The sequence below is a fragment of the Centroberyx affinis genome, unplaced genomic scaffold (assembly GCF_046629955.1).
Source record: "Centroberyx affinis isolate AG114_WGS23_722 - 3 ecotype Tasmania unplaced genomic scaffold, CSIRO-AGI_Caff_v1 ptg004262l_1, whole genome shotgun sequence".
In the NCBI taxonomy this organism is placed as follows: Eukaryota; Metazoa; Chordata; class Actinopteri; order Beryciformes; family Berycidae; genus Centroberyx; species Centroberyx affinis.
In genome coordinates this window covers 115,028-133,492 of record NW_027281990.1, presented here as the reverse complement: position 1 = coordinate 133,492, position 18,465 = coordinate 115,028, and the positions used below count along the sequence as shown (strand labels likewise).

The 18,465-nt window shown below is 44.0% G+C and overlaps 1 protein-coding gene across 1 annotated transcript in view; it reads left to right on the top strand.

Moving 5' to 3' along the window:
- Positions 1-18,465, top strand: part of LOC139664384 (receptor tyrosine-protein kinase erbB-4-like) — a 109,505-nt gene that overhangs the window by 25,976 nt on the left and 65,064 nt on the right. Inside the window, exons 8-11 of the mRNA XM_071543186.1 lie at positions 989-1,082; positions 9,982-10,136; positions 13,285-13,329; positions 16,490-16,622. Coding sequence (XP_071399287.1) covers positions 989-1,082; positions 9,982-10,136; positions 13,285-13,329; positions 16,490-16,622 — 427 coding nt within the window. The remainder of the gene's footprint in view (positions 1-988; positions 1,083-9,981; positions 10,137-13,284; positions 13,330-16,489; positions 16,623-18,465) is intronic.

The window sequence follows — 18,465 nt, the reverse complement described above, 5'->3', positions numbered from 1 at the left end:
TTTTGTCTGAAAAACAGCTTCCACACACTTGAAAATTGCCCCAGCTAGATAATCCATCACAGTAAACATGAAGCCTTAATTTGGTTTTGTCAAAGTTTCTGTGTTATCGTTATTTCATTGTGCCCGAGTTGTGCGTTTCCATATCAGTGCGCGCATTACGTTACAAAATAATCCCTCAAAACATGTTGCCTTGCAAACTTTATTGTTACATCCATGTCTTCTTATTTGTGGTGTCTTTGCTAGCCGGGACAACAGTAAATTTCAAGCTAGGTTTGACCCAGTAAAGTTTGTATTTTAAAACTGACGAAAAATTTTATTGCATACGGCATGCATTGCAAGATGACTAGTAAATGGGCTATAACTATAAATGACATTCTCCTCATTAAAGCTGCACTAGGCAATTTCATGTGTTGGCAGTGAGAGATAACTGTTTGAATTTGTAGGATTCCGATAACCAGAAATCCTGTGATTTGACATCAGTAAATGTCTTCTTCTTAGAGTCTGGTGACCATAACAGACACCAAAATAACAACAACAATAATTTGGACCACACTGTCATCTAGGCTGAAAGGATGGGTGTGTTTTTACATAAAAACCTTTGAACTCAAAGAGTTAAATGACTCGATCAGAAGGAATGAGGTTCATCACAGCCTTGACCTTCGCCCTTTCGGCTCGTATCCACAATCTCAGCAGATGCTAACATATCTTGTTAAAAGTGCGCTCACAGGAGGATGAATGTGGATTATTATGGTTTGAGCGAGTGCGGGTGGCGCCCACGTGGATCTATAATACTCCAGTAGCTCCGGATCGCCTCGGGCCACGAAGCCGTCATACCCATATAGATATATAAAAGTTTATATATCTATGGTCATACCATCCTATCTCACAAATATTGTTTTTCCTCCCCTCCTCTTGTCTCTTATCCCTCTTCTCCCTCTCTCTTTACCCCACCCACATCCCTCCCTCCCTCTTCCCCCACCTCTCTCAGGGACATGCGGGAGTACGCCAACGGCTCGGTGTGTGTGGAGTGCGACGCCCAGTGCGAGCGCGCCGACGATGACTCTTTGACCTGCCACGGCCCGGTAAGCTTCCCCTAAGAGACGGAGGGAGAGAGAGAGAGAGAGAGAGAGAGAGAGAGCGAGAGAGAGCGAGCGATAGGGAGGCGAGACTCAGCCATTCGCTTTCATGACACGTACAGCGCAGTTAAGAGACCCCGCTCCCTCCGCTGCACGCCCTCAGAATACAGACAAAGAAGAAGGGAGTTTCAGGAGCTTGTTAGGGATTTTCGCTTTTATCTCGTTATAAAATGGGGAATAGCGCTCAATATACAGAGGAATACACCATGGTATTTTTACAGCGTTGAAACATGAACTGCTCTCTCGTTGTCTCTCTTAAAGCGAGGAGCCACAGAGCCAAGTCTCTCATCTGTGATATTGTACTGATGTACAGCCTGGAGCCGCTGTGCTGACAGCGAATAGCAGACTAACTTACCAGACTGCCTTTGTAAATCAATGGGACGTTTGTGTGAACTCTTATATCTAAATGAGGTTTATATTATTGGAAAGCCATCGTCTACAGAGGACAAAATGTGCCTTTATGTCCACAAAAGTGGCCTAGGTGCTATTAGAGTCATAGTAAACATCACAGAAGAACCTGAAATTCAAAGCTAAAATTCAGCTCAAACTGATGAGTTATTGTTTGTTTTTTTGGAGCCCCCCAAAGAAAAGTGTTGAAGGCCAGAGCATTGCTCCACTCACCACAAACTAAAATGACTTGGAGCTGCAGACATGGCCTATGGTCGTCCTTAGACTATGATTAATTGCATTTGCTGTCAAAGTGTGCCTTCCAGCTCCGTCATTGATTATGTCTCATGTTCCAACTCAAAGGGAAAACTGATTGTTTTAGCTAAGCTCAGCATTATTTTTTAGTGCGTATTTGCAGAGTGTATGTATTCAGTACATGTGTGTCTGTGTGTGTGTATATGATTGCGGTTTGCTTTTCATGTCAACCATCAACCGCTCATACTGGGATAGCAGTTTTTTTGACTAAGAGTAATTGCTCAATATTGTGGTTTTCCCACAAGACGAGTTTTCACACTCCAAACAATCTTTTTGGATTGCACTAGCTCTTAGAGAAGGCTGGCAGCTTCTTGTGAGATTGTTTGGTAGCAGCTGTACATTAGAAAAAAAAGCCAAAGCGGAACCAAACAAAATCCCTGACCTTCAGTCCGTCAGCCTCCTCTGCACACTGCACCCAGGGCCACACGAGGGCCGTGACCCTGCGCTTTCCCTTAAAATCTTATCTTGCTTTTTGATAGACAGGGATGATTTGCGACAGAGCCACGGGGGGCCCGCTGTCTTGTGTGTCCCATCACACCCTATCAGGCTGGGCAGTGGATTTCTCACTCGCCGTGGTTTAGAACTGTGGAACATGATTTCTTTCTCTAAAGCCGCTGTAGTGTGTGCGAGTGTGTGTGTGTGTGTGTGAAGGAAAGGCCAAAGTAAGCACATCCAGGTTCTTGGGTTTCAATAGGGAATGTGTTTGTTGTTGTTGTTAAGGGAGATTAGCTGGAGTGGGGTTTGATTACCTTGGCTCTCCGCTCGATACCTCACAGCGCTGCAGTCGGCTTTTTTAGACAAGAGATGGGGAGACAGCAAGGTGTTATTCTTATGAACACAGGTGGGACCCAAACGCAGGACACGGACAGGGTGGTGTTGGAAAGGAAAAGGTTTAATTGTAAGGGAGGATCTGGATGAGGGGCTGATGGCAGGGAATGGGAATCCGGTGGCAGCAGGGGTGAGTGATGGTAGGGAGGAGCGGGGCTTGGCGTGAGCGTGGGATGAGGGGAAGCGTGGCAGGCAGGGGGAGCTCGGAGGCTAGGAGGTTGCTAGCAGACAGGCAGGGAGACAAGCAGGCGGGTGAGGATCCTGGGGTACAAGAGAGGCTGGTTAGTCACAGGAAACATGAAGAGACAAATTTCTAACTATACTGAACAAAAATATAAACGCAACACTTTTGTTTTTGCTCCCATTTTTCATGAGTTGAAATAAAAGATCAAAGACTTTTTCTATGCACACAAAAGGCTTATTTCTCTCAAATTTTGTTCACAAATGTGTTTAAATCTGTGTTAGTGAGCACTTCTCCTTTGCCAAGATAATCCATCCACCTGATAGGTGTGGCATATCAAGATGCTGATTAAACAGCATGATTATTACACAGGTGTGCCTTGGGCTGGTCACAGTGAAAGGCCACTCTAAAATGTGCAGTTTTTATCACACAACACAATGCCACAGATGTCACAAGTTTTGACTGCAGGAATGTCCACCAGAGCTCATGTTGCAGCATGATAATGCACGGCCCCATGTTGCAAGGATCTGTACACAACTCCTGGATGCTGAAAACATCCCAGTTCTTGCATGGCCTGCATACTCACCAGACATGTCACCCTCTGAGCATGTTTGGGATGCTCTGGATCGGCGTGTACAACAGCGTGTTCCAATTCCTGCCAACATCCAGCAACTTGGCACAGCCATTGAAGAGGAGTGGACCAACTTTCCACAGGCCACAATCAACAACCTGATCAACTCTATGTGAAGGAGATGTGTCGCACTGCATGAGGCAAATGGTGGTCACACCAGATACTGACTGGTTTTCAAAAAATGCATATCTGTAGCCCTAGTCATGTGAGATCCATAGTTCAGAGCCTAATAAATGTCTTTTTTCAAGATAAAACTGCACATTTTAGAGTGGCCTTTTATTGTGACCAGCCCAAGGCACACCTGTGTAATAATCATGCTGTTTAATCAGCATCTTGATATGTCACATCTTTCAGGTGGATGGATTATCTTGGCAAAGGAGAAGTGCTCACTAACACGGATTTAAACAAATTTGTGAACAAAATTTGAGAGAAATAAGCCTTTTGTGTGCATAGAAAAAGTCTTAGATCTTTTATTTCAACTCATGAAAAATGGGAGCAAAACCAAAAGTGTTGCGTTTATATTTTTGTTCAGTGTAGATTTGGCCTTGAAGCGTATCTACCACTGAGGTTGAAACAATAATCTGACGACGAATGGTTGAAGAGCCGGGGTAGATACACTGCAGGCAGATGAGCTGATGAGAGGCAGGTGAGCAGACTGGGAGAGGTGATGAGCTGATTGCAGACAGGTGTGCAGGATGAGCAGAGCCGGGAGCCAGGAGAACGAGGAAGGGAGACCACGCCCACGACAATACACACACAAACAAAACATACACAGAGAGAGAGACAGACAGGGGATCACTGGGAACACGGGGGAGGGGAAACACAAGGAAACACTAGGGAATCTTCTGGGGGTACGGCCACGGCCGTAACAGTTATTTCCTTAATAAACTATGGATATAAGGCGGAAAACCTATAGCTTACCTGGGCTGTTTGAGAGAATGAAAAGAAATAAATAATCAAATCTAAAATGGACATTCCCAGTAGAAATTATATTCACATCATCATTACGTTTTTTGCGAATAATGCACATTTAGTAGATTTATAAGTTAGAAAATCGTATCCTTTAAGTTATTTTCCCTCCAGCTAGTAGTGTATGGACAGAGCACATCTATAAACACTGTCCTACACATACTGAGCATCACAGTTGTTTTCACTATAGCTGTAGAATGAAAACTGCAAATCCTATAATTTGAACACTGACCAATTAACTTTCTGAATATTCTTTTTTCACAAAATACAGTACAATCAGGCAATAGAACAATAACTTACAGGGAAAGAGATGCAACCATTTATAATAAAAAAGTAAGGTGATACTGCTTGGATACAAGAACAATGAGCTATACCAATACAGAGAGAAAAAATAATAAAGATACAAAAAGAAAAGTAACAAAACTTTAGTTCTATAATCTATAATAATACTATGTAGAGCAGACATAAGTTAATAAATAAGCAATTAAATAATATAAATGTATTAAAAGTGAACAAAAGCAAAAAATTAACAAAAAATTTAAAAAGCGGAGATGCAATCAGTCAACCAGAGGTTTCGGGAGGAATAATACCATAATGTTTTAATAGCTTTTTGCTTTATTTTATCCCGTACCAGAGAGAGCAATTTAAGGAGGGATTTCAGTTCTGGTACAAAGGGCAAGCGATTAGGGGGATATTTAGAAAAATCTGAATATTCACTGTGTTCCAAACAAAAATGATGTAATCAATAACAATTGCCTTGCTCGCCAGACGTGACTATCCATTGGCGCTGTGTAAATATGAAGCGAGCACAGTTACTTTAGCCACAACCACAATTAGCTGTCAGAGCGCGCTCCTGCATGGCGTTACAAATTGTCCCACCAGAACAAGGGACCAGAAAAGTCTCTGCGACAATAATTGCAGTTTAATTTTCTGTATTGTGTGTAAACTTTTTAAACATCTTATTATTCTAAACATTTTTGGACAACATTCCAAAAGTCAACCACATGACTATTAAACAGTTCTTCAAATATCCCTTTGTTCTGGTACACCTTCGTTTTCATATGCATCCTCAGACATAAGTGTGTGTGTGTGTGTGATGCGTGTGTGTGCGTGTCTTGTCAAGTGGTGTGTAATGTAAACGTCCCAGGGTAACCCATGGGACCTCGAGTAGAGCAGCAGAGGCGCATAAATGGATTACAGCAATCATGTTATAGCCATAGAGCCCATAGCAATTACATTACACCTTACACACAGTGATTTGATAGGCCTAATACCCTCTGTGGAGAGAGATTGGAGATATGACGATAGCCATGAATGGAGCCTATCCTATGGGTAAAATAGGCGATGACGCTTGGGCTATAGTTCTGCTCAGTGATGCAAACACACAGGACTCCTCGCCATATATTGCTAATTTTAACTACAGCAAGCCTATCTATAGCTATTTCTTTACCATAAGACCTGTAAGGTTGGTTGCAAGACTAGAGCTGCAATGATTAATCGATTACTCGATTAGTTGTCAACTATTAAATTAATCGCCAACTATTTTGATAATCGATTAATCGGTTTGAGTAATTTTTTAAGAAAAATAAGTCAAAATTCTCTGATTCCAGCTTCTTAAATGTGAATATTTTCTGGTTTCTTTACTCCTCTATGACAGTAAACTGAATATCTTTGGGTTGTGGACAAAACAAGACATTTGAGGACGTCATCTTTCTGACAAACAACTAATCGATTAATCGAGAAAATAATCGACAGATTAATTGACAATGAAAATAATCGTTAGTTGCAGCCCTATGCAAGACTACTGCAAGGACGACCCATGTTTGCATCTCACATCAGGCACTAAAGAGTTCAGCTTAATTCAGCTCAATTCAGTTCAGTTCAATTTAACATCCTAATGTCCCACAAAGGATCTGCTGAATCTGCTGCAGAGGTGGGGAATCGAGTCACAATTTGAATTGCTTGAGACTTGACTTGATGCATGAAGAGAAGACTTGAGACTTGACTTGACTTGGGTTCTGGTGACTTGGGACTTGACTTTGACTTGTACTTTGATGACTTGAAAAGGTTTCTAAAGTCTTGACTTGAGATCTTGTGTTTGTGTAAATGACTTAGATTGAAAGTGATGAGATTTGTTCCAGCAGACGACTGAATTTAAGTCTGAGTTTGTATGGAATGACTGAATTTTAGTTGATTATAGAAATAAAACTCATGATGCTCTTACCAAGTTGCATAGAAAAGTCCTAGATATTTAGTTTTCTTGACTTGCTGTTCTACATTTAGACTTGAGACTTGACATTAATGACATAGACTCGACTTGGACTTGAGACTGACTTGGGACTCGAGCAAAGTTGACTTGGTCACACCTCTGATCTGCTGCCAGTCATTTTTACAGATTGCGCATGCCCACACCAATAAAAATTCTGACCTCTCTTTCTGTCTGTAAAATGGCCAGTAAAAATAACCTCAGGTGAAACTAGTTCCTTCCAAACTGACTTCCCTGGGATTGTTGGCAAATATTGTAATATTTCCTTTGGTGTTTCTCTTGTGGTTCCCAAACTGTAGGGTTGTGGACCATCTGCTCAAGTTGCACTTGAAAGCAGCATTCGCCCTAAACTGGGATCAGTCAAAGGGCATGGCAACTGATTTTTTCTAATTTCTTGGCGTGCAGTGCACCTGCAGCGCGGTGGAAACGGGGTTCACTTGGGAGGAATACATTTAGGTGTGGTGGGCCTGGCTTCAATCATGACCAATCAAATCATCTCTTTCTCTCCCCTTTAAAAGTAATGCGCTCTGTGCCGTGGTGCTCTGACAATTTTTGGGATGGAAGAGAACAGTCGGGACAAACATACCATGGCACGCACTTTGCATCTGCCAAATAGATGAGATCAAATTGATAGTGGTGTCACTTTGCCTGAAATCTGCCGGAATGGCTGCAAAGTCCTTATGGGAATTGACCACTGCTATATTCATAGGACTCCTATTTCTCTCCAATGTTTTCTCCCATGCCAGCTTTTATTATTTATTTCTCCACCACATCATTAACACTTTTGCACAGTAACTCTCATTGGCTGGCATGGCAGTGATTTCATAGTGGAATGGGTGGGTTTTCTAAGGCCTGTAGTGTGGCAGCACGGCATTTCCAGACTCCAGCAGATATACAGTACAAGGCATTGGTGTGCGTATTATATCATAATAAAATCTCTTATAAATCATCCCTGATGTACCTGATCATGCCTGAAAGAGCCTTTTATGTGACTGCCTGTTAAAAGTTTTTGTTATAAGCCCCGACACGGTAGTGAGTAACACTCACTACTCCCGGGATGCTAATATGGTTTGTGCGTAGAAGGGAGGAGGAAGACAGACAGTTAGACATATATCTACCTACACGAACATACACACACACACACACACACACACACACACACACAAGGGTGTCACACACAAACGCGCAAGCAGACAAATTTAAATTTACAGCAGGGCATTTTGGCCGAGCCGCGGTGCATCCTTGTCAGTTTTGGTTGTCCGGATACCCTGCTGGACCAAGCACTGTTTGTTTTCTCTGTCAGATCATTTAGCCTGCCGATGTGATGGGGTTATTGGATGCAGCCACAAGACCCACACATGCACACACACACACACACACACACACACACACACACACACACACACACACACGCAAACAGCCACGGGCGGGGAAGACACTCATAAAAGCGGAGTGCCGGGGCTCAACGCTAAAGCCAGCGAGACTTTCAATTTGCATAATTATACCAGAGCGGATGCATGTTCACACACACGAGCTGCGCAGAACACACACAGAGGCATCGCTGTACACACACACACACACACACACGCACACACACACGCACACACACACGCACACACACGCAAGCCCGTACATAAACACTACATTATGCTATGTATGAACGAGCGCTCTTAAAACACTCCTCCGCATACTGAAGCATATTTGTCTGTCTTTGCTATCATCTCTCCACCTTAGGGGCTGTTTGGTAAGGACTCTGTGTGTGTGTGTGTGTGAGTGAATCTGTATTCATCATACATACATTGATATACATGTGTTTGTTATTGTGCCTGTGCATTTGGTCTGTGTGAGCATATTCGTGGCTGCGCATTGCATTTCCAGCCACTGTGTGTGTGTGTGTGTGTGTTGTTTGTCATTGAGATGTTCTTTAAGCCTATTGTTGATACCCGGCCTGTCTGGGAGAGCTCCTCTCCTCTCTTCCTCTCCTCCCCTACCTCCTCCCTTGCCTATATTAGCTCCATAAATCCTGTTCTAGGCGGATTGTTATGGTCATTGTGTGTGCTGTGAGCGATGGTTATTATCTACCGGCTCTGCTCGCGCTGCTTTATGCGTCTTGTCTGCTTTCTCCCTCCCATCCTTCCCTTCTCTCCCTATCTCTCTCCCTCTTTCTCTCTCTCTCTCACTCACACTCTATCTGGCTCGCTCTCACTACCTCTCTCCTACGCTCTGTTATTCTGCATCCGCGTCCCCTCTCTCTTTTTTTCCCCTCTACAGTAGTTCTTTCTCTCCTCTTGTCTCCGCTGACCTCACCTCATGCTATCTCTTGTTATCTCTCTTTCCCTCATTCTTTCGCTGTTATATTGTCGCAACTGCAACTACTTCATCCGAACAGCTACTAAGAAAGCCACGCTTAAAGCTGCACTAGGCAAGATATGGTAAAAATGTAAAAAGGTAAAAATGCATGTTTCTTCAGTCTAACTCCCCAGTCGGCTGCCAAACAGCATTGCATCCGTGTGCTATTTGGTTGGAAAATCAAACCCAGAACACAAATGATAAGCAACCATCGGCATCGTGAAAAGGATGATGTGGATTATGATAGTTAGTTCGAAGTAGGAGATTTGATTTTTCTGATTTATCGATAGCATGTGAATGCACCATTCCTCTCTGTTGCACTCGGAAACCATATAACAGAATGTACGTCTCCGCCAGAAAATAGCCCCAGGCGAAAAAACGTATTTTCATGTAGGTTTATGAACATTTGAATTAAGTACGCGTGTATGGTCCAGTATGGTCCTTTAAGCTTTGGTTTAATCCCAATCTTCCTTTAGTATTGATGCAGGTGCAAGCTTGAACAGAGATCGCTAGTCTTTTTAACCTTTGTTTATCAACTGAGCATGCATGTTTTCTTCCAGAAACTCCCTGCTTCACATTCACACACAGTTACACACATTCACACTGGGAGCTGCCCAGTACAACCACAGTCTTCTACTCTTAGCGACTCCACTGGAGCAGTTAGTGTTAAGTGCCTTGTTGAAGGGTACTTTGACGATAGTTGTTGGGGGAGGGGAAAGCATTACTTTGCCCACCCAGTCAATGAATTCGATCTGGCATCCTTCTAGTCACAAGGCCACTTCTCTAGCCTCTAGGCCGCCAACCCACCTCATATTCTAGATATGAATAAGTGTATAAAATGTTTTTGTTCATAACTATTTTTTCAAAATGAAAAACACATCTGGAAAAAAATTTCTTTGATTTTCCTTCCCTCTCTCAGGGCCCAGAGCAATGTGTGAAATGCCTCCATTTCAAGGACGGTCCTAACTGTGTGGAAAAGTGTCCGGATGGCCTGCAAGGTGCCAACAGTTTCATCTTCAAGTATGCAGAAGCCAACCACGAGTGCCACCCCTGCCACGCCAACTGCACCCAGGGGTAAGTTCCCGGCGAGAAGTAATTTGTTACATTCCTCTTTATATTACTTTTGCATGACATCCCCAAAGCTGGCAAGTGCAGCCTCTTTTACCTTCAAACATCAGGATGAGTCACTTCCCTCTGATCTGTGAATGATCAAGGAAACCAAATAACATTGATATCCAATGTTCTTGTCAGGCTTATGCTGGATAAAATCAAAGTAGTGGGAACATTTCCACCCAGAGAAAGTTTTCTACTGTTTGTCAACTAAGTTATGTTAGTGTGAGAGGATGATGACTAATTATGAGGATGGGGTTGGGACATTTTTATGCATCCTCCATAGATGTCAGACTGGCTGGTGGATGTTCCCCTCTTGTATCCAAACTATCCCTGCAGTTTTCCGCCAACTTCTGTTTGGCTCCTCGCCTAACCTCATTGAACCGTTTCCTACACTGGGCAACGGTTCTCATAGGACCAGAGCAACACGGTAACCAAATGTTTGTTTTCTCCTCCCAAGCTAATTTAATTTAAGGTGCCGTATATTTGCTCGTGGCATTTCTAGAGCTCCCGCACAAGGACATCAGCTTCCTCTTGGGAGAAGCTTTTGTGGCGGAACTGCTCTGGAATGTTCTCTCCATCACAAAATTGTCGAGGTGCCGAGGTGCAGAGCGAACTGCTTTTAAAGGGGAGGAAAAGAGGTGATTTGATTGGTCAAGACTGAAGCCACCTACAACCACACCCCTGTTTCCAAAGGCCTCTGGCCACGAAAATACATTAGACACCACCACCCGCTGACTGTGTTTGTACCATGTGAAGCCATGGTGAAAACTTAAATAGAGCCCTTAGGTGATAACAAAAGGAACAGTTTTTTTTTTTTTTTAATTGATAAGTAATGTTATTTCTGAAACTGAAAAAGTAATTTGTTACACTAGTAATTGCTGGATAAAGTAATGATATTACTGTAACACGTTACTGAATGATAATATTATTAACACTGGGGTGGGGTGGGGTGGGGTTGGAGGCTGTTGGTGTGTGTGTGTGTAGGTATGCATGTGTGCTTTGGATATGGGGTATTGTTCTGTGTGAATATGTGTGCCTATGCGTGTGTGTGCGTGTGTGTGTGTGTGTGCGTGTGTTTGTGCATTTAGATCCAATTTCAGCCAATTAAAATGGACAGAAAACTGGGGTAACTCAGACAGAACACATTGGATACTTTAAACAGCTGCACTTGCATTAGTTATTTTCGGTAGTTTTGCCTTTGACATTTCGGGTGTGCGATGTTTTCTTTACCGATCCTCGTCTTAGTCACGGCGCGTGATTATATGTGCATTTTCTGCTGCGTCGACATGTATTCTGCTTGGGAAACGCTTCACATCAGCAGTCTGACTGACTAATATTACCACTAGATTAGACAAATCCCGCCCGCCTGCTGCTCGATACGTTTCCCCCACCGCCCCATTCCCATTGAGAAGTCAAGGCAAAGTCAATCCAATAGCCAGACAAAATAGCAGAACTCAGAACTGATCTGAAACGGTGTGTGGAGTCTCATATTAGTGGGAAAGGTTTTGAAAATATGGACTAAATTTGGTCTGAAAAGCCTGCATGCTAAGCTTGTTTGTCAAGAAATTGCAGAAGATGAATACACACACACACACACACACCTTCCATTGCCTACGTCCCTTCCTTAATTTCCCCTAACCCTTACCCTAACTAAATCTAATTCTAATTAGACTTTAACCCTAAACCCAAGTCCTAACCCTAAACTCCAAAATGTCTTCATTCTATCCTTGTGAGTACATTTGTTCCTCAAAAGGACAGAAATACAAGAACACAGACACACACAACGCGCACACACACTTCTCCTCACAATCCTCCGCGAACTGATAATTCCAACATCTCGCATGACCAAAGAGCGAGAGAGTGAGACAGAGGAGAAAGAGAGAGAGAACAGAGAAATAATGAAAGTGAAAGAGGAGTCAGTGGAGTACCTTGCCACTCTCCGTTTGCTCGCTAGCCACTGATCCCGCAATGTAATATTCAACAAGGGTTGGCAAGACATCATTTTGTATTTAACTCCACAGGGGACTTCTGTCACTTCCCTGAGTGTTATTTCTCCTCTCCTGAGTGACAGCCTCCAGCTCGCTCAAGCATAACAATGTAGTAGTAAATGGAAAACACCAGGCTGACACTTTGTCAAAAGATACAGCTTTATAAGCCGGTCCGCCGGTCAAAAACAAGCCGAGGGAGGGAGAGGGAAGAGACAGAGATGGACAGATAGAGGGGGAGGGGACAGAGGCAGGAATTAGGCCAATAAACAGCCAACAAATTCTGGAGCTAGTATTAAAACAATGCATTAGCTCTCACTATTATAAAGACAACAATCTAACAGAAAGCAGCTCCCTCGGCCAACTTGCCCCGAAACTGGATGAGCTCAAAAAACTTACACCACAACTAAGGAAAAAAAAAAAATAGATTACTTATTGGAATGGTGCTACACATTCATAGTGCAATCTTGAAGCGTATTTGGCACCAGACAGTGCGACACCAAATAGACTGTGGCACAAGGCCCATATGAAAATATAATATTGTATGAATATGATTTAGCACAGTCCATCTCTCATCATTCGACCAATACTTGCTTTGGCAACACATGTCAAAAATCATGCCAGTAAAGCCTATTGAATTGAACTGAACTGAATCGAAATGAATTGAGAGAGGAAGAGATAGACAAGGAGAGGAAGGGAGGGGGAAAGAGAGATAGATCTATTCCTCTCTGCGACTTCAAAGTGTTTTTTAAGTGATGAAAAGTGCCATATCACAGCATCCCTTCATCTCTCTCTGTCATAACCCAGACAGTCTCTCCGGGACACACACACACACACACACACACACACACACATTTTGACAGACAGTTGTAGTGGGGGTGGTGGACAGATATTGAGGAAAACAAAGTAGACACTGGCAGAGGTGAAACTAAGACAGGTTAAAGAATATGACAGGCCTGTTACCTTGTGCACTTAGGAATATAGTCAATCACAACTAAGGAATAACATACAGGAATATATTGTTACTCCATTCATGGAGTTTTCATGCAGGTATTGCATAAAGCAAATTATGGATACATTTTTTTAGGTTAATGTTTTTCTTATCTTTTGTTTTGTTTACTCAGATGCATTGGACCCAGGCTGCAAGACTGTATCGGCTGGATGGACAGGTACAAGTCTCTTTACTGTGGATTGCCTCTATACCATAGCATGCATACACACATACTGTACACAGGACCATGCACACACACACAAACGCCAAGAAAAAGAATCACAGTAAGCAAAGTCTCTGATTAATGGCTACCTCTGAGGCCAAAAATCCCCATGTGTGCCTTTAATGCTTTTGTGTGTGTGTGTGTGTGTGTGTGTGTGTGTGTGTGTGTGTGTGTGTGTGTGTACAGGCACGCACACAATTTGCCCTGGTTCTTGATAAATTGATAGCGCTTTAGCTTTTGTTCTGGGGCAGTGGGGGAGAACAGGGAACAAAACGCCACTAACAGTCTCCAGCAAATGGATTCGCGATTTCATGAGAGAAACAGCTTGGCATCAGGTGGCACTGGGGATTGTTGGGTTTGGTTTGGGATTTGGTGTTGGGGGGAGGGGGGGGGGAGTATTACAGGGCAGCACAAGCAGCCAAAACCACAGAACTCATAAACTACTAATGGGGCCGGGGACCTCCAGCACAGCACTGGCCCCCGAAATAACCAGAACAGAACGGAGCCGTGCAGGACAGGACGGGACGGGACGGGACGGGACGGGACGGGTCGGGACGGGACGACGGGGGGAAAGGCAGCGTCTGACTTTAAACAAAGACCAGTAGACAGAGGAAAAAACAGGGGAAAACACATTTAGCCCATCTGGCAGCTTAACAGAGCTGTTTATAGGAAGCAGGAGACAGCGATGGCGGCTGCTCGGAGAGAAATTTGTTAGCAGACGTTGCAGAAAGAGACAAATCGAGCCGGTCAGAGACAGACAGCCAGGGAAAATCCCTGTTTTTCCCGGGTATCAGTTGATCAATGCTCGGTATCCTCGGCCTGTTACGGGGGTCAGTAGATGGTGAAGGAGATACAGCGTCGGGGGGGGCAAAGAGTCACGACCGCAGAAGGGATTGATTAAGATCTACGCCTTCACGTCGGGGAGGGAAAAAAACTCTCGAGACATCGCCGACAGGATCAAGGGAACTCCACGCCTCAGATAGATGGAGTGTGGGGGAATGGAGCCGCCAGCTGGCCCCGGTAAACAGATCAGCTCTTATCAGATCTCTGATAGCCGCGGCCGGGATACAAGCGCCGGACTGCCGGCTCTCCCTGGACTCGGAGGTGTCACGCCTCCCGTAAATCTGTTCACTGTCGGAGCGATTGGCTTTTGAACACGATTGCGAGCGGCTTATCTCGCGCTAAGCCCTCAAAGGCCGGCATTCCACCTGCCGTTAACATGCATCTTGTGTGCGGAATGTGTCTAGATCTGATTTCGATGGATTATATTTTACACCTGACATTAAAATGCGTCTCCGGCTTTCACATGAAAATCACATTTCTCTTTCTCTGCCCAAAGCTGACGCTTCTTCATGTCACTTCTTCAATTGACAGTAAATGCCTCATCTCACTTGTTCCCATCCACCAGTATCGTTTCCATTCCATTCGGTCCATTTTTTAAGTTTGGTACTAACACCTGACTACTACTGCCTGCCGCCTGGAGAGACACATTGCATTTCAACTTTGTTGCTAATGTGGTCAATTCTGTCTCTGACCACATCCAAAGGTGGTTTGTTGGGCAATCGAATCTCCAATGCATCTCTGGTGCTTTTAAGCCTGGATTTGATCTGTTCTTTTGTCCCTGAGTACAATCCAGTCACTCAGGGATGCAGAATGCCAGGTGGAAAGATTGTCTGAGTGGATTGGGACCTGAAATAGACTCGTACAGTGGGTTATGACGGTAAAACAACATTTAAACCCTCTGTGGCCTTTCACTTACCCTGTTGATAAATGATATATGTGGCTGTGTCTTACAAAATAGGCCACTAGTGGCAGTTTCACAGTGCTGCTATAGTGTTGTTATTGATGAGGAGGGGACATGGACACAGTAACACACACACACACACACACACACACACACATCTAAGCATTGGTTTTAGACAACCTCACTTTGTTTATATGCTTTGAAATATATCGGTGTACATTAATGGTATGCTTACTGATTTCATATTGCAGCCATAAAATTTGGATCTCATGAATAAGGAAGTTTCCACCTATCATATCAACTTTAAGTTTCTCAGCATGTAACAAGGCTGAAGTCTTCTGCCTGGTTTTTGATTTCAAGATTTCCAGCTCAAGGTTTTATTGACCTGTTGGATTCGCACAAGGACCACAGGTTATTCAACAGTTTTTGTAGAAACAGAGGGACAGTAATACTGTATATAGAGACTCCACACAAATCAATGTGGTCTTTACATTTTCCCTTGCTCCACTCTCCATGCAGGACCAGCATTAGAGAAACGTTTTCATATTTACTGATACGATACAAGTCTCCACCAAGCTCTTTCCATACCGTTTTGCAGCCCAATCATCTGTATTCTGCATCTCCGAAACCACCAACTCGTACTTTTCCCTCTATGCAAGCCAGTGAGAAATGAGGCAGAGATGGGAAGTTATTTCACTTCAGATGAAGCCGGTTGAGTATGATAACGTTTAATGGGCCTACCTTAGTCTGTGATATGCAGTCCCTGCTAACAGCCTTTTTCCCGCTGATTTAAGGCAGAGCCCGAGTTTGCCTTGGCCAAATTACTTCCTTTCATTAAAGCTAGAGAAGAGGTGGGGGGGGGGTATACGTGCTCTCCCCGCTCGTTTCTGCAGCAACTCTGCAGACATTTCGGGGAGCTGCGTCAGGGCGATTATTGAGAGGCTTGATTTCAGATGACGGATGTGGAGAATTCGCTCTGACGGTAATTTCCCTGTCTTTGATCTTGGTCTCTACTTTAGCAAGAGGGCATGCATGGGTATTTGTTACCAGTTGAAAGCGCAGTGGAAAAACAGACTAAAAGTATGTTTTTGCTAATGTGCGTCACCGTTTGCATGGAGAGATGTGGCTTTTGTGCGGATGGCAGCGTGACACTGACGCCCACTTCTTTCCCCCTCCTTGTCCATAATGTTTTCCTCCTCTTCCTTCTATTCAACCTTCCTGTCCTCCTCTCCTCATCTTCTGTCATTATCTTCTTCATCCTGGTCTTCGTGTTTCTCGCCTCCTCATTGTCTTCCTTCCTCTCTCTCTGTTTCTCACCCCTTTCTTCCTTCACCGCCTCTTCCTCCTCCTCCTCCTCCTCCTCCCCTCCAGAACCCCTCTGATCGCGGCGGGGGTGATCGGCGGCCTGTTCGTGGTGGTGATCGTGGTGCTGAGCGTGGCAGTGTCCGTGCGTCGGAAGAGCATCAAGAAGAAGAGAGCCCTCCGGCGCTTCCTGGAGACAGAGGTGAGTGTGGCCAGTGGCTGGAGAAGAGATGGGAAAGAGGAATCGAGATGCTGTTGGAGTGATAACGAGCACCAGAGAAATAGAGGACATGAGTGTGAACTGGGTATGGCAAAGTGTCTTGAGTTCAGATTGAAACCAATGGTAGAGGAAGAGAGGTAAATACTGTTATGGGTGAGAGAATGAGTGCATAGGGCAAATGAATGAAAGGACAAATGAGTGACAAAGTGGCTCTTTTGAAATGTTCTCAAGGAAAAAAAAGTGGTAAAATTAAATGAGCAGTCTCATTGATTGACACATAACGTGTTTTAAACATCCATTCCTCCATTCAATTCCCTGAATAACACAGAGAATCAATAAAAAGCCCAACAATGCATGTGAATGTATGTTTGTGTGTGTGTGTGTGTGTGGTGGCTGAGGCCTGGCAGTGTTCGGAGGACGCCCACACAAAGAAAGAGAGAGAGAAAGCCAGACTGAAAGAGCGAGAGAAGAAGAAAAAGAAACGCGGAGAGAAGCCTTCATGTCTCCGGTTGGTGATTGTGGAGGTGTAGCAAGTGTCAGAAAGTCAGAGGCTCAGGTGTTCACTTTGCCATGCTATATAGGCGAGGACACCTCTGTTATGAAGAGGTGAGGGACCATACCATTAAAAGAACAGAGAAGAAGAGTCACTTTGTGTTAAAAGCTCGGGCAGCATGCCATTTAAAGCCCTTATTTCCATTAAGTCAGAGAAAAAAGGGTCTTATATCACCGCTTTCTCCCTCTTCAAAGCACAGAAGTGTCAGTGAAGAGTCCAATTCTTTGCTGGTAGCGACAGTAATGAAGAGATCGCCACCTATATGGCTTATATTACTGCTCTCTCAGATGTACTTGGTTTTCTTTCAGCGGAGCACTGCACCTGTCCATACACACACATGCCAGCAATAATGTACAATATACTATATTACAGAAAATGTTATTTTGCCACATTAACTCACATAGAACAGAAGACTCAGAATACAGAGCTTTACCAGGAAGAAACCAGCTGTTGTTCACAATTCTGTACCATCATGCAATGCAAATGCAGTGTTAAGTATAATCTAGCTTCCAAAAGCGGTGCATCTCCCTAAAAAGCATTTACTGAGCTAGAGGAAGATCAAACTATATTTTTGTTATGTGTGGCTGCCTTTTTTCACATGGGATTTGTTCTCATGTCTTTTAACCTGTGACAGTCAACTGTTGCATGTTAAAATTGTGTGTGTGTGTGTGTGTGTGTGTGTGTGTGTGTGTGCGTGGATGGTTCTGTGGTTGTTTGTGTGTTGGTTTCATGGTTTCAGCACCACAGTGTACGGTGGGAGGGTGGACAGCTCCGATACTCTAGCAGCTGTACAGCCTCAACAGCTTCAGCACCAGTTATACTGGCCAGCTCCCTGCACACTGGGGCTGCAGAGTGGTCTGTGTGTGTGTGTGTGTGTGTGTGTGTGTGTGTCACTGTGTGTGTGTGTGTGTGTCACTGTGTGTGTGTGCTTGTGCCCGTTTCCAATGTGTGTGAATGTTTGTTTTTGTTTATTTGTGAGTTGGTGTACATATGTCTGCTTACATGTGTGTGTATGTGTGAGTGTGTTTCATGGTGTGTCTGTGTTGGGTTTGTGCCTGCTTTCAATGCATATGCATGGGTCAGGTGTGTGCACATATGTCTGCTTGCATGTGTTTATGTGTGTGTGTGTGTGTGTGTGTGAACATGTCAGTGTGTGTGTATGCGGCCCTTGCCCTCCTTGCCTCCGCCCTGCAGAAGCTGATTTACTATTCCATTTAAATGAAGAACAGCTATTGTTTTTTAATCAGACGGCCGCCGCGAGCCGGAGAGACA